General features: G+C 41.1%; 1 protein-coding gene across 3 annotated transcripts in view; it reads left to right on the top strand.

The window, feature by feature from the left end:
• CACNA2D2 (calcium voltage-gated channel auxiliary subunit alpha2delta 2) overlaps window positions 1-16635 on the top strand; it is a 1044533-nt gene that overhangs the window by 970050 nt on the left and 57848 nt on the right. For all 3 annotated transcript variants that reach the window (XR_009761453.1, XM_061617858.1, XM_061617859.1), the window contains 2 exons: window positions 3570-3631; window positions 10041-10117. Coding sequence is in view for 2 of the 3 variants with exons in the window: in XM_061617858.1 (XP_061473842.1) it covers window positions 3570-3631; window positions 10041-10117 (139 nt within the window). In the remaining variant the exon portion in view is untranslated. The remainder of the gene's footprint in view (window positions 1-3569; window positions 3632-10040; window positions 10118-16635) is intronic.

The following is a 16635-nucleotide window of genomic DNA, read 5'->3' as shown; positions in this document are numbered from 1 at the left end:
TCCCAGACTTGCTAACTGAGATCCTTTCAACTGGAGATGCTGCCAGGGATTGAACTTGGAACCTTGTACATGCAAAACTGGTCCTTTCTACCACTGAACTATGCCTTTGAGTACTAGCATGAAAATATTGGCTATGACTTGGGATAAGTCCCATTACATCCAGGATTTAATTACTTTGTACCTATGCAAATCTTACAAATATTTTATTGCCCAAGTTTTCAGTTAGTGGAGTCCTTAATACTATATGGGCAGTTTTCATCTTAGGGGGCAGATAGTAGAAGTACCACTACTCCTGTTGTTTCATCCAGGGGTAGAAATGGCTGGTTAGGCAAGTCATTCAGGGGGAAAGGAGGTCATAACATCTGTCTCCTTTTCCGGTCCTTCCCCATGCCAAGCACATCTGAGTTGCTCTTCTGCCCTGTCCTCCAGCCTTGCAGTGCTGCTTTTTAATAGCTAGTTGGTTCAGAACAATACAATTGTCATCCAAGACTTGATATTGGGTGAGAGAGCCAAGTTGGCTTTTATTTCCAAAATGTGAGTGAACAAGCTGAGAGATGATGACCTCAGGTTGGTCCACCTTACATTTGGTACAGCACCAACATAGTTGGATTGCTTGGGAAGGACAAGGATTACTACAGTCTATAGAGAGTCTGTCTCCCTCTCCAGGGTTGTTGTCAAGTTGAACCTAGGCTCTGAGTGCTTATACTGGGGTTGGGTAATCAAGACCTGCTATTGCTCAGGAATCTTGAAGCATTTCACTACCTAGCAGCTTCCATGCCTGAGATGACTGAAGTGATTTCTGACATTTTGTTGTGATTCTGGAGGCCAAGGTTGTCTTGTCAGGGTCAGCTCAGGACTTTATCACCACCATGATAACCATGGGGCTATCCCAACAAACCATCATCCTAACATGTGTGGTGGTTCACACTCTGGAGACCTGGTGTTTTTGATTCAGCAAAATAGTGGTTTGGATTTGGATGCGATTTTGTTAGCTCCTATGTCATGGTTAGACCACTTCCTGATGAGATTTAGGCTTTTAGTGACTATTCCTTTCCACAGGGATGGAGAATCCAGCAGGATAGTCCTGCCTCAAAGGCTGATGGATCCAGATTGTTTACTAAGAGCCCTCAGACAGTTTCCAGTTGGCATGACTGGTGCTCCTGTCAAAGTCCTAGTGACCCTATGGGATACAGCCATGACTCAAATTTAGAAGTACTGGAGCTAATCATGACAGTCTCCATAGCCATGCCCCAACAGACATAGCCAGCAGCTCCATTGCTGAGAAACAATAGATTCTGTTTCCATCTCCAGGTACTTTGTATAGAAAAAGAAATGGCTACCCCTGTGGGACAATCAATGTCACTGGAAACAGTGGTGAAAACTATCATTTTTTAATATTGTTTCTGGCTTCAGTTTTCATGCAGGGTGGTAGCAAGTCAGCAGCTAGCTTACCAATTTACCAGTTTAAAAAAACACAGAGAGCAACAGTTATGGATTATTACATCATCCTGGTTTTTTAAATAGATCCAGAATGGCACTCCCCCCCCACTCCAGCATGTTCATGCGGTTTACATGATTGTTTCTAAGTGCCCTCTCCCATTGACTTGAACCCAATCTACTCCTTGGTTTTCTGAGAACCCTAAGGGCAATGAAGCAGTAGGGAATGAAGGTGTTGGAAGACTCACAGTGAACCCAAAATAATATAATAAAGAGCTTATTATCAAGTATATTATCTGATTGTGATTGTGGCAAAGTAGCAGTACTTCTTGGAATACTGTCTGGTGGAGCTTTTCTGTGTGATCCAAAGTTTTCTCTAGCTTGGCCTCGGGAAGACTGTGTGAAGTCTTGGAGGCCCTCTGACATCTTTGCAAAGTACTATGAATACAAAATTGCTTGATTATTCAGTTCAGTCCTTAGATGTGTCCAGTTCAGTCCTTAGATGTGTCTGTTCTGATCTTGTCAGATTAATTTCAGCTGTTGATTTATTTATTATTATTTATTTATTGTATTCAAAATATTTATATCCCACCCTTCTAGCCTATAATAGGGCACTCAGGGCAGCTCACAATAAAATCATACACAATAAAAACACACACAAAAATAAAATAGATAAAAATACAAAAAATATAGTTAAGAAGTCTAGGGGAGTGATATTAAAAGGGGACTAAAGAGGTAAAACTAAAAAGGGCGGGGAAATACAATTAGTTTCAGGCTTAGCCTTCAGTCCCTCCCAAAGGTTCTCCAGAACAGGATGGTTTTCAAAAGTCTCTGGAGTGCCATCAGGGAGGGAGCAGAGCGGGCTTCTTGGGGTAGGGTATTTCAGAGCTTGGAGGCCACGGCTGAAAAGGCTCTCTCCCTTAGCTGTTGAGGCTTGAGGATGTGGGCATAGTGCTTGGGGAAGTATAATCAACTCCCTGTACTCTTGATCACTGCCCTTCATGGCTTGTTACATCTTGCAGGAGGGCAATGATAGATAGATTTGGAAAAGTTTTCTGTACCCCAAATATTATAAATAACTATTGGTCAATCACAAATATACCCTTCCAAGGCAAGGTTCCTCAGCTGGTGTTTGCTGGCAAAGTCCATTTATTCTTTTTTGAATCTGATTATCCATTTCAATCTGGTTTCAGATGGGTGTCATCATGAAAACTGTTTAGTTGCCTTGTTAGATGATTTTTTTCTGGGAGAGGAATTGGCAGGGTGTGATTCTGCTTGTTTGCCTATCAGTTGACCTGATGTAGCTTGCTGTACCATCAACTATAGTATCCTTCTGGGTTTACTATCTAGGTTGGACATTAGAGACACTACTTCAGTGGTTCTATTCCAACTTGGATGGTCAATTATAGAATGTGATGGTGAGAGACTATTGTTTGACCCTGTGGCATTTGTGATGTGAGGTTGTACAGAGTTCCATTTCCCCCCCCCATGCTTTTCAACATTGGCATCAAACAGTCATATGAATCAGAGGTCTGAGGTACAGTGTCAATCAATATCTTGATGATACCCAGCTCTAGTTCTCCTTTTCACTGGATTCAGGTGGGTCTTTGGAAGAATTTAATGGTGCTTAGAAGCAGTAATAGACTGGATGAGGGCAAATAAACTGGAACTAGATGAGATGGAGGTTCTGTTGATAGGTGGTTTGTTTGCCTGTGGAGGTTTAGTTTAATCTGTTTGGATGCATCTTGAAGATTCAGGTTCATAGCTGTTGGATCCAGCTTTGTCACTTGGAGGTACAAGTGGCTTTTTATAGCATGTACTGTCTTGCAGCAGTTTATGCTGCTGCACATACTGTTAGCCCTACTGAACAGAAATAGTATGTTAGCCATGTAGGCTAAACTATTACAACACATTCTATGTGGGGCTAATTGGAAACTTCCATTAGTATGAAAGACAACAGTTAGGTTACAAGCTGGGGCTAGTTACATTTAATATACTGTCACCAGTTCTTTAATTTTAATTGTGGATTAATATTGATGTTTTTACTGTTTTGTTGTATGATGCCTTGATAATTTATTGAAGTATGGCCTAATGTAATTCTGACTCTTATCACCTCACCTTTGAACTTCCAGAGATACATAGATAAAGTCTACAGGACCTATACCTGGGCACCTATCAAAAGCACAAACTACAGGTAAGGAACTAATAAAAAGAAGCATGGAGTAATGGCTTGTTCTGTCCTATTCAGCTAAGCCTCCACCATGGATGGTGATCAAAAGAATGCTTCAGAATTTTAAGAGAGATTTTTAGAAGGCAATGAGGATCTCTCTGCGGGGGCAAACAAAATAGCAGTGATTTGGGTGAAGGAAAAACCTTTATGTGGCTGGGAATTGGAAGAGGTGTAGTAGGTTGAGGCAGTATACCATACACAATAGAAGCATAACCCACCTAACACTGTACATCCTCTGCACATTCATTGTACTGTGGTTTGCACAGGACTTCTGCCAAACTGTGTCAAAATGACAATGGCTGTCCTGACCTTGAGAAGACCTCCACAGCAGCCTTTCCCAACCAGTGTGCCTCCAGATGTTGTTGGACCACAATTCCCATCTTTCCTGACCATTGGCAATGCTGGCTGAGGCTGATGGGTGTTGTGGTCCAACAAATATCTGGAGGCACACTGGTTGGGAAAGGCTGCCCCACAGGGTACAATGGGGAAAGGTGAGAGCTGCAAGTGAGCAACTTGTTCTGATGGGATTGGACTGCAGTCATTTACTTCTCCAGGGCCAAATCTCAGGCTCTGTCCCTTTCTTGAGGAGTGGAAGGCCTTAAAAGGCTCCAGTTTATATTATTACCTGCCCTTTACCCAGAGGTCCCAGGGCAGATTACAACAATTTTAAAACATACTAGCACTCATCATCATCTCAGACAGTTCCCTCCAGGTTTGCTATCTGTGCTGATGGGATAACATGGGGATGCGGATCCCTGGTGTGGAGTGGGATAGTTCCTTGTGGGGTGCAGGTTCCAAATATATGGACTTTAGAAGTCCTAATTCAGGGGTCCCTGGCCATATTGGTCCATGTATTGGTTTCTGGTACTTCTGTGTCTGGTGTAGCTGGTCATAAGAACATAAGAAGAGCCTGCTGAATGAGGCTAGTGACCCATCTAGTCCAGCATCCTTTTCTCACAGTGGCCAACCAGACGCCTGTGGGAAGCCCAAAAGCAGGATCTGAGCACAACAGCACTCTTCCCACTTGTGATTCTCAGCAACTGTTTTCAGAGGTATGTTGCCTCCAAAAGTGGAGGTAGAACATAACCATCATGGCTAGCAGCCAGTAGAGATCTGATGGATCCAGTTTGTTGTTGTTGTTGTTATGAATGAATGAATGAATGAATGAATGAATGAATGAATGAATGAATTTATTCATACAGTCAGAGACCAATACAAGTTGTTGTTATGTGCCTTCAAGTCGATTATGACCTATGGTGACCCTATGAATCAGCAACCTCCAATAGCATCTGTCATGAACCACCCTGTTCAGATCTTGTAAGTTCAGGTCTGGATCCAGTTTACCAGGCAATAAATCCAATGGATCTGGCTGGCCTCTCATTATCAGAGTCCAGGATGCTGAACAGGGCAGGGATCCAGACAGATACAGCCCTGGTGGATTCTTCCTCAGCACTCCAATCCATTGTTGCAAAACCTGTCATGTCAATAATTTTGATTTACATCTTAACTTTCATTATCTACACCTAAAAATAATATTTGTCAAGTGATAATTGATGGGGGGAGGTTTGTGTTATTTTTTCAGGTGTCTTAGCCTCACACGCACAGCTGTCACATTTTCCAGATTTTCTATTCAGCTAGGAAAAACAGAAGGAATATATTTGGCTTTTTAAAATGAAAGGTCTGCTTTTTCTGTTCTTGACATTTGATCGTGGTTTTCATAATCCTATATGATGCCTACATTTGTGACAAAAATCCAGGACCTGGTAATAATATCCATTATGAAGTTGGTATCAAATTTTAGGCAAAGGGGGTTTATTCAAAGTGGAGTCATAGGAGGGCAGTGATATAATAACCTTTTGAATTATTTTGAAGAGTTGCTCCCACACACATAAAAAGGTACACTAGAATAAACAGACAAACAGATAGCTAGATAACGGATTCAGTAGCAAATTGCCTTATACTATTTTTAGACTATTCCTTTAAAAATAAACTCTAGTGCTAGTGGAGTGGAATACAACACATTATTAGCAGGACCTATGCAAAAACCAATGGGGCATCAAACAATCTGGCAAAAATATGCCACAATGAGTAAATGATAACAGTCCAAAGGAGAGGTGCTGTGCAGTGATGTGTGGGGAAATCCTTATCTTGATCTGCAGAATATTGTCTCATCAAAGATGCTTAAGAATCATTGTTCTTGAGGGGCTGTGCATTCACTATGCCCTTCCCAAGTAACAGTCATGTATTTTAAGACATATGCTTGCTTTTGTGTATTCAAATTGTAACAAAAATTAGGAAACTGGCCTCCTTTAATGGTAACTCCACGTACCATTAGAGCTCTGAAGTGTGAAAGTGTTGGGTAAGGCTGCCATCTAGTGCATAGTTGTTTATTGAAAATATACATATTCCTCAGGGATTTCCTAGTGCAATGGATTTTGGCATTATATAGCACAATGAACTGCTTGACCCACCCTAGGGAAAAAAATGTCCAGTCCAGCTACATGGTCAAGGATCCTTCAGGACTTGTTATCCTAGAGCAGCCTTCCCCATCCTGGTGTCCTTCAGTTGTTGTTGGACTCCAGTTCCCATCAGCCCTAGCCACCAACGGTCAGGGATGATGGAGGTTGTAGTCCAACAACATCTGGAAGGTACCAGGTTGGGGAAAGCTGCCCTAGAGAATTAGTGTATAGAATAAGAACTATGTCTGTCGTACATCTCCATATACTTTCCTAAGAACTGCATAAAAGCCCTGTTGGTCTTAGGATAAATTCTGTACCTGGGAAGGCCAATGGATCCAATCATGAGGAAGTGCTTGTAAGCAATAAATAGCTCCTTGGAAACCCCAGATAGAAGTCGTATGTCTGTGTGTATCTCCTCTAATCTGTGCTTATATTGCTTCAGCTCCACTATGCCCCCATGCCTCAGTTTGTGCCTCAACCTCCCTTATTTCCTTTATTCCAGCCAAGGAAGGAGAAGGAAGCACCCTGGGGATATGTAACAGAAGACTGTGCCTTACTTTTTTTAAACAAGTGTCATATGCTTTCCACCTCAAACCTGACAATCTCTAACTAATCCAGAAGAATAACTGGAGGCAGCACCAGCACCAGCAGTTGGCTTCATGGTTCCCAGCAGTTCATTGTGCTAGACAGAATTCACTAATAGGGAAAAAAACAAAAAACCTTGCAGTTGAAAAACATACCTATATCTAACAGATATTTCTATCAAACTTTAAAAAGCAGGGAAGTTTGGCAGCTATAGTGAATGCACCAGGGGAGCAGGAGACCTGACCTTCTCTCTGAGGTATTGTACTGCCCTACACATTTCTAAAAATGCAAACACAATTTGGGTTGGTCTTCACAGTCCAATCCACTTCCTGTGTAGCTTGGAAGAATTTGGTAACATGTGCCTCTGAGCATATGATTGAGGTTAGAAACATACTCACTGTTCTGCAAGTTCCAGTATGTTTCAACCTCTTTCTTCTGAAAACGGGGACACATGACACTAGTCAAACCCTGCCCCTTTTTACTGTATAACCTGATGGAAGCAGCTTGAGTGCTTTTTTTAAAAAAATTCAGCTTTAAAGAGATTTTGCAACTGATCTGCAGATCAACTCGTTCCCCCTCCAGGTGTGGCTAATGGAAACACTTTCGTATGGTGACTAGTGTGTTTGTAGCCTGGGTAGGTTGGCACTGGACAGAGGGAAAGCCCCTTTCCTTTCCAAAAGGAAAACATTGTTAACATTATCATTATTTTTCAGGGTTTCCTCCACCTTTTTATTCTACAGTAGACATGTGTAGTCTCCCACCCAAATCTAAACAAAAGTTGTCTTTGGCCATATCCACAACAGGCATTTATGCCACTTTAAATATCTATGGCTTCCCCCAAAGAATCGTGGGAAGTGTAGTTTGTGAAGGGTGCTGAGTTGTTAGGAGATGCCCTATTTCCCACATAGAGCTACAGTTACCAGAATTCTCTAGGAAGAGGGGCTGATTCTTAAACCCCTCTGGCCACTGGAGCTCTGTCAGGGGAATAGGCGTCTCCTAACAACTCTCAGCGCCCTTCACAAACTACACTTCCCAGGATTATCTGGGGGAAGCCATGACTGTTTGAAGTGGAATAAATGTCTGCCATGGGTATGGCCCCTGATTAGCCAAGCCAAACAGCTGTTAGTTTGGCTTTTAGAACACTGACAGTTGGTTCTTATCATAGACTCCAATGTTAACTTTCTTAAATTAATTCAAAGTCAACCATGCATTTTTTTTTAATTTTTAAACTGCAGACGATGAAGGTCAGAGTATGGGGCAAGGTCAGTAATAGGATTACAGGTACTCTGTGAACATGGCTGGTTTTAATTAATTTAAACAAATTATGAGACCATTGACAGAAAAAAGTCCAACAGGGGTCTGGATTCTTTTACTCTTGTTTTAGACTTTGAAGTTTCAGTTCTCTCTGAGTGTTTTGTGTATTGCCATGAAAACCTAGAGAGTTGTTAAGCAAGCATTTCTGATTTTATGTCTATAAATTTTGTAAGATTTTGTTTTGAAATGAGCTTATAGGAAGCAGCAGAAAATGGCATGAACATATTTTCAATTTAACATGGCAGAATGTGAGAAATCCATGCTGACTATAGTACACAGCCACTCTTGTGGCTGTATAATATGGACAAGGTGTTTGGAGAGGCTCACCCAGCCACCTATATTTTCAACCCTTGCCTATCTTGATTTCTTACATCAAGCCAAAGGGGATTGATTGGGAGGGTCCATGAGGTTATAGGTCATTGAGAGAGGGAGTGCTCCTGGCTGCCTTGAAGGAAAATGGTGTAAGACTACTTTTTAAGAAAACGTCACTGGACCCAGAAGATTGTAACAACTATCTATGAGTTGTAAATATCCCCTTTGGGGGGGAAGGTGGGAGCCCAACTACAGACGCTATTGGAGGAAAAAGATTATATAGGTTCATTTCAATCTGGGATTAGGCTGGGCTTTGGCACTGAAATAACCTTGGTCATCCTGAGATGACCTCTGCCAGGAGAGTATCCCTGTGGATTTTGATGCCATCGGCCATGGTATCTTGCTGAACCAGTTTTGTGAGTTGGGGTTGGGAAACACAATGATATAGTGTTTCTACTCTTACCTGCAGGTTTCATTTAAGAAAGTAGTATTGGGAGATTTCTGCTTGACTCCATAGCATTTGAGCTGTGGGGTCCCACAAGGTACCATTTTTCTTTCATTCATTTTTCTTTCATTCATTTTTTAATCACTTCCCATGAAATAACTTGAAGCAATTTAACAATAAAAATATCAGTAATAAAGAATATATATATACAATTTCTAGGCTAATACAGATAGACTGGGATAAAAATCTCCATTTAAAGGCTTGTTTTAAGAGGAAGATGTTCAATAGGCACAAAAAAGATAATAAAAATGGCACCTATCTGATATCCCCCATGCTTTTTAACATGTACTGTTAACATTTTTAACGTGGTGTAGTGGTTAGAGTGTTGGACTACGACCTGGGAGACCAGGGTTCAAATCCCCACACAGCCATGAAGCTCACTGGGTGACCTTGGGCCAGTCACTGCCTCTCAGCCTCAGAGGAAGGCAGTGGTGAAACCACCTCTGAATACCATTTACCATGAAAACCCTATTCATAGGGTCGCCATAAGTTGGGACCGACTTGAAGGCAGTCCATTTCCATTTTCAAAGCTGCTGGGGATTTGTCTGGGGATTTGGAGTGAGGTGTCATCAATATACAGCTGACACCAACCTCAGTTTCTCCTGGTCACCAGAATCAAGTGAGGCTATGGAGGTGCTGAGGCACTGTCTTTATTCAGTAAGGTGAGCGCTAGCAGACTAAAGGTGAATCCTGACAAGTCAGAAACACTGTGGCTCCCAAGTCTAGGAATTTGGTGTATTGCTTGTTCTGGATGAGGTTGCACTGTCTCTGAAGGAGCAGGTGTGAAGCTAGGGGGTGCTCATAACTTTAAATTATGGTATATTTAGCTGGATGAATAGTTTTATTCTTCACAGTTTTATTGTATGGTTAGTTATGTTTTATATTGTATTTTGATCAATGTGTGGTTTATCATTTTAATTAATTAATATCCAGTTTGTTTAGCCGGCAAGCATCCCTTGAGAAGATGGCATGTAAAATACAGCTATGCTTCATTCCTGACATAAGCAAAACCATCCTGGAATTTGTCCATCTGTGTCAATAGGTTACTAAAATACTAGACTGGATGGTCAATACGTTACATTCATATTCTTGGTTTTGCCCAGGGCATAAACCGTCAATTGATGACAACTGGACAAACTGCTTTAAACACTGTTACAGCAAAATTGGAAATACTACTTTTTTCTCTCCTTTTCACTAGCCTAGGTTTGGTCTTGCCACGCTACAACACTTATTACATCCAAGCTATCCTCAATGACCAGATTCTCCAAGTGAAGTGTAAGTAGATACTTACCTTTTCCTGTTGACGTTTCACATGTGCTTTGACCCTGAACCCATCAGCTAGCCTAAGGATGGCTAATAAGAGAAAACAAAGGGCCAAACTTACTTTTTACAATGTTTATCAAATGAAAAATAACAACAACCCTACACATAGAAGAAAAGGAGGTTTCATTTTATTCCTGGAAAAATAATGCAGGCTTCCCAGGGATGTGAAAACAAAATAAAACCTTTAAAAACATCCAGAGAATATGAGGTTTAGTTGCTGCTTTATATGCTTTTTATGTACTAGGTAATAACTCTGTAGCAGCCAGTTAATTTGAAAGCTGGGAAAGTTTGCATGTTTTTTGTTTTGTTTTATATTTGTTTTAAACCATTATTATTAGTTAAATTTTGGGTTTATTTTTTTCCTAACTAATTTACAATTAGTCTTTGTACTTGTGTGTTAGCCTACCCTTGTGTGTGATCCTGGGCCCTACTCTCTCATCACAGGGTGTTATGGACTTCCAAGGGCGTCTCTAACATCCTGTTCTGAGCAATTCTGGCTGCCTCTTTTTCTTCCTGTGTTTATCCTTCTGTCTCTATAATGTCTCTCTCATCTTTCTTTCTCTTTCACTCTCTCTCTTTCCTTTACCATTTGTAAGTCCCTTACTCCACACACACACTCATTAGTTGTAGTTGCTCAAAATTTCATTCCCAGAGGAGTTCCTCCCCACTTGAACACACTTACTTAGCAGAGTCTCTGGACAAAAACACAGTCACTGTTCTGCTGGTTCCACCTCTTTCTTCTGAAACTGGGGCACACTATGCTAGTCAAACCCCGACCCGTAAAACCTGGTGGGAGCAGTTTGAGTGTGTGTGTTTTTAATTCAGCTTCAAAGAGATTTCCCAGCTGATTGGCAGATCAGCCCATTCCCCCTCCAGGTGTAGCTAATGGAAACAATTTGCTGTAGGTGACTAAAGTGTTCACAGCCTTTGTTAAATGGTGCCAATATATTCCAAAAAGCCTCAGTCAATACTCTGATATAGTATCACCTTGTTAGCTTTTATTTAAATAGAATTTAACCCATCTTCACAAAGACATTGAGGCCACAATTCTTTACATACTTAGCTGGGAGTAAGTCGTATTGAACTCAATGGGGCTTACTTCTGAAGAGACCTGTATAGGATTGCCCTGTCGCTTTAACACTTTTTAAAAATTCATATCCAGCAAAGGGCATCCTCTTCCTACTATGTTGTCTATATTTATCTCTGAAGGAATCCAAAACAAAGATCATCGTATTCTGGACGTTAAACTCACGTCTTAAACTCAAAGGATAGACTGTAAGTTAATCTAAACATTTTGAAGGTGCACATGGTACAGTCTCCAAGAACGGCTTTTTTGAAAACACTCCCATGTCATATATTCCATGCACATAAAAAGCTACCACATTAGGGAGAAGGCTCCTAACAAAGCCTTTTTCCTGACATGGTAGACCTTAATATATACAACATTTTAAAGTGAGAGATAAGTGAATGTCCACCACATATTTTCTGAAGTGATGCAGTCCCATGAGTGGACAATACCAGTATGTATGAATCAAATAAGGTTTCCTACGTGTCACAGTAGGTCAGTTATTTTCTCCCTGTCTGCTCCTGGAGCCATGGCATGCTATATGAACTCAATGAAATGGCACCTCCCACAAACACCTAGACAAAGGAAGCATTTTCTCCCTGAAGGTTCCTCACAAGATCCTCCTGTGGTGACTGTCTTCTGGTTTTACAGTGAGAAGTTAGATAATCTCTTTCAAAAAAGGCTTCTGCAGGCTGCACATTATGAAGTATGGGGCATTAGCTTCTGAACTTACATTCTAAATGTCATGATTGTTCAGTCTCGGAAATCCACCATTGACTGATTCAAGCTCAGTAGTGATACTGGAAGAAAAAACTGTGTCAGCGCCATAACCAGACCAGGATGGTAGTACATATGACTGTATGGTGTTCTGCAGAATTGATGCCCAATGCTTTATATGCAGCCTTAAGACACTTTTCAGTTTCCTTTTGCAGGAGCACTTAGCCCTCCAAACCTAACTGGGTAGTCATAAACCCACCTAACCTCAACAGTCTCGAGTAGGCACTCACTGGCTCCTTGCATGTTAGAAACATAGGAAGTTGTTTTATACCAAGTCAGACCATTGGTCCATCTGACTCAGTATCATCAACACTAACTGGTGGTGGACCTCTGAGGTCTTGAGCAGGGGCCTTTCCCGTCCTTCCCTAGAGATGCCAGGAGTTAAACCTAGAGCTTTTTGCATCCAAAGCATGTGCCCTCCGACTGAGCTACAACCCCTCCCCTACATGTAGTAATCAGCTTAATATACAGATGTGACATTTTCAGCCATTGCTGTCACCTTTGGGTCTTCTAGTACCACTATGGTGAAACCCACAGTGGTTATTCCTGCTGTTCCTCTTCAGGAGGCCACCAACATCTTCTCAGCAAGCTTTTTTTTTTTTAAAGCAGTCATATGCTGCTTAATACATATGCTGTAAACCACCCAGAGAGCTTCGGCTGTGGGGCGGTATACAAATGCAATAAATAAATAAATGTTTCCTTCCATACAACATAATGTGAAGAAGGGCAAGGCCCAATCTCTTTGGTTACATTTGAAAAAGAAAATGAGGGTTAAACAATAAAAACAATCCAGCCAGGCCTTTTCTCCAAGTGAGTTGTTTCCAAGCTTTCTCCACATGCCAGATTCTCTTACTAAAGACAGCTGCACCCACATCCTACACACTTCACAAATAGACCCGGGCCCATCACACCCTCACCCTCGCCTTTGCCCCTTTGTTTTCTTTCCTTCTCTCTCTCTCTCTCTCTCTCTCTCTCTGTATGTGTCCTTTGTTAATCTTAAATTTTGCATGGTCTGGTAACTCAGTAAGAACATCTCTATATCAAGACTGTTGCAAACTGTTTGCTACTGAATTTCATTTTTTCTGTTGGTTATATAATATATATATATAGTATATCTATACATTTTTTATTATTTTATTACTGTGGCCTTTTTATTGGTACTTTTATTCTTCTTTGGTTTCTTTTTCATGTCGTTTTTTGCAAGAGGTTTCCTTTCGGTATGATTATGATACACAATATTTTTATTCAAATAGCAATTGAATAAAATATTGTTTGTACCCCTTCCCCTTTCCACCCAACCCCCCCTTTTTTGTTTTCTGTTTTTTGTTTGTTTTTTCTTGCTTTCTCTCTCTGATGGATTCACACAGTACCAAGCACGGTACCAAGCAAATTGAAGGGCAAGTATTTTCAGTCTTAGACCACTACCCTTCCACCACCCCCTTCTCCTCACCCGTGTCCAGTACCCTCACCCCTCACTCCAAACCTTCACCGTTCCCCCTTAGCACCCACCCGGCCTGCTTGCCCATTACCTTGCCCGTTTGCCACGCCTAACCTTGCAAACCACCACCAAACTGTTCCTTCCCTCCTCCTCCCCTTAAATTCTTTCACCCTTTATTTGAAAGCAACATGTCTTGTTATGTTCATAATAGCTTCACCACTACTGATCTCCCCACTCCTTCCCTGTGCATTGCTCAGAGACTCAATCCAGTATCGTTAAAGATGAGCCAACTTCATATGGAATTGTTATGTTTGAATTCAAATAAGGTTTTTTGTAGCTAGTTTAATATCCTGCTCTTTTTTCTCCCTGCAAAAATACCTCCCTCACCCTTCCTTCCTTTTTCCTCCCCTGTCTTACGCCTACCCTACAAATCTTCTTCCCCTCTCCTTGTTCCTGTGCTTACCTTCCTCTTTAAGACAACTCAACCTGAATGGACAGGGCTGTGCAGAGACCTTCAGACTCAGAAGTATTTGGAAACAGAATCCAATACCACTTCCACAAGAAAATATTTAGGCTTCTTGAGTGGGGGAGACATTGGCTGAACAGCAGGGGAAGCAGAAATCTCAGACAGGTCCACGCTGCATGTATGGATGGAGGAGGATTTATTATGGTCTGCATTTTTAAGCAAACTGATCCAGTTTCCACCTACAGGACTAATTCAACAATCAGAATGTAACTGTCCTTCAAATTTTGCACTGTTTCAAATTTTGCACTGTTTCAAATTTTGCAATACAAGCCTCAAAAAAAGTATCAGAACACATCAAAATGCATATCTCAGATAAAATACCTTTAGAAAAGTGTGTGCATTCAGATAAATATGTATTCAGATATGTATTTTGTGATAAAAATATTTAAGTACCTGTTTAAACACCTATTTAATACAAACTTTCATACAAACCTTTTTTAAAAAAATCACAAATGAATTCAGAAACAGGATGGAATGGACTAATGAATAAGACAAACTATCATGAACTAGGAAAAGACTGATCCTTCTATCTCTAGCTGTGTGCAGATCAGAATTGTTTTCCAATGAATCATAATCTCCACAAGAAGATTCATTCTTATCAGTAGTCAGCAACTATAGTTCCATAACAATAACTGTCCATTAGCTTCCCAGTGATTCCAGGGATAAGGGTATAGTGTGAAGATAATTTAATGAAATTGGTGTGGTCCTTTTCCCACAGTTTACAAGTGTCTTGATTCAGTGCCTTTAGTATCCAATTGTAGCTTTGCATCCTCTACAGAAAATTAGATTTAATTTTCTGAGGAATGTGAATAGAACCTGGGTCATCATAGATTTTTGTTTTCTCATTCTCTTGCGGGTCAAGTCCTGAGAACTGCAGTGCAATTGCACTTCAGTTTGAGCACAAAATAGTATCTGCAGGTGCTGGTCATCTCCCCCCCCCCGCCGACAGCATGGATATGTGTACTTTACAAATAGCAGACCTTCCTGAGTCTTGTAAGTTTTCCACAATAACATTCCAAGGCCCATTAATAGATAAGACTTGGTAGTCTACATTGAAGCAGACTCTTTAGAATATGGATGTCCTTTCCCACAAATGTTATTAGGGTTATGTGTCATTTAAAAAAATGTTTAGCAGAGATGAGGAATATATAGCCCTCCAGATGCTGTGGAACTACAACTCCCACTATCTATCCCTAATCATTGGCTATGCTGGCTGAGGCTGATGGGAGTTGGAGGCCAACAACTTCTGGAGAGCACCAGGTTTCCCATCCCTGGTCTACAGCATCTTCTGTAGCATTTCATCTGGTATGACATGAACAGAAAAGGGAAAGTTAGTGAAGACTGCTCAGCAGCAAAAACAAAATGTTGGTGAGGAACAAGGGGCTTGTAGATCTCTCCGTGTATATTGGTCTAAGTTACATGAAAACCATGACTGGAACTCAAATCTTGTCAAGATGAAGCAGAAATGGGGACCAGCTATACTTTCAGTTACTCCCATGGTTAAAAGTCATTTAACCTGGTCTGAGATGGCAAGGTCTATGTGATCAATTAACTGTTCAGACTGTGATTGGTTCCACACGAAAGCAAAATGATTTTGAAATGGAGAGCTATCTCCATGCAACAAAATATGCTGTCCTCTAATCTTCTTGATCATCCCTGCCTCCCCAAAGATACATGCATTCCTACAGCCTGGACCAGTGAATCAAGAAATACAAGATGCTCCAGTAAAATGCATTGTTTTCTATATTGACTACTTCACCGATCTAAGTCGTTTTATGGCCCATTTGGAAAGGGTCGTACATGTTGACAGAAAGGTAAATGTATGCTGTAAACATATACAGAGGAAGGAAGAGACAACATTCACTATGGTTAGCTGACACATTGTGGCACTAAGGAGTTATCACCAGAGACCTGATCTCAAGCACTAAGGTTCTATCTGTTGTCCTCAGCCCTGTTCTATCAGCATTGAGCTGCCTGCTCCCAGTGACCCTGTAATGGCAATGCTGATGGAATAATTACTTAGTGTTTTTGTATTCCTTTCCTCTTCCTCCTTTCATTGGCTTGTATCCAGACCCTGCCTTACAGTCCTGTTCAAAACTAGCAGTCCAACCTATGGCTGTGCTGCCCTGAGAAAGGGCCACAAATGTATTGTAATGCATTGTGGGAGACACTGGTGGGGGAAGGAGAGGAGTTTTAGTGGTCTCACAATCAGTGTCTTTATATTGATATATTTGAAGGGGAAATTTGCTGCTAATACAAACACAGCAAGGTTGCTTGAACTGTTATTAAAAGTGAGTGGATGTCCTTCAGAGGAAAGCCTGCAACAGCTATCCCTTATTTTGTTTTAACCTCAAGAGTGAGTCATGTAGTCAAACCCAAATGATGTTCCAATTGCTGAGTGGAAAGCTAACATACTGTGTAATACTCTAGGGAAAAGATACAAAAATGAAACAGTAAATTTGATTCCTACAGTTCCTTCCTTGCACAAAACTAAGAAAGAATCCTAATCTTAGGGCAGCCAGTGCTTCATATGTGTCACCTGGTTAAAATGTTGCTGAATTGATAAGATTTCCCTCCAAAGAAGTGCACCAGTAAGTCTCATTCATTTCATGGGGGTCTCCGGTGGCAAACAGTGTGGAGGTGCAGATTGCTAGGAGAAAAAA

Source organism: Rhineura floridana, chromosome 3 (genome assembly GCF_030035675.1).
Source record: "Rhineura floridana isolate rRhiFlo1 chromosome 3, rRhiFlo1.hap2, whole genome shotgun sequence".
Lineage (NCBI taxonomy): Eukaryota > Metazoa > Chordata > Lepidosauria > Squamata > Rhineuridae > Rhineura > Rhineura floridana.
This window is presented reverse-complemented; position numbering and strand designations above follow the sequence as displayed.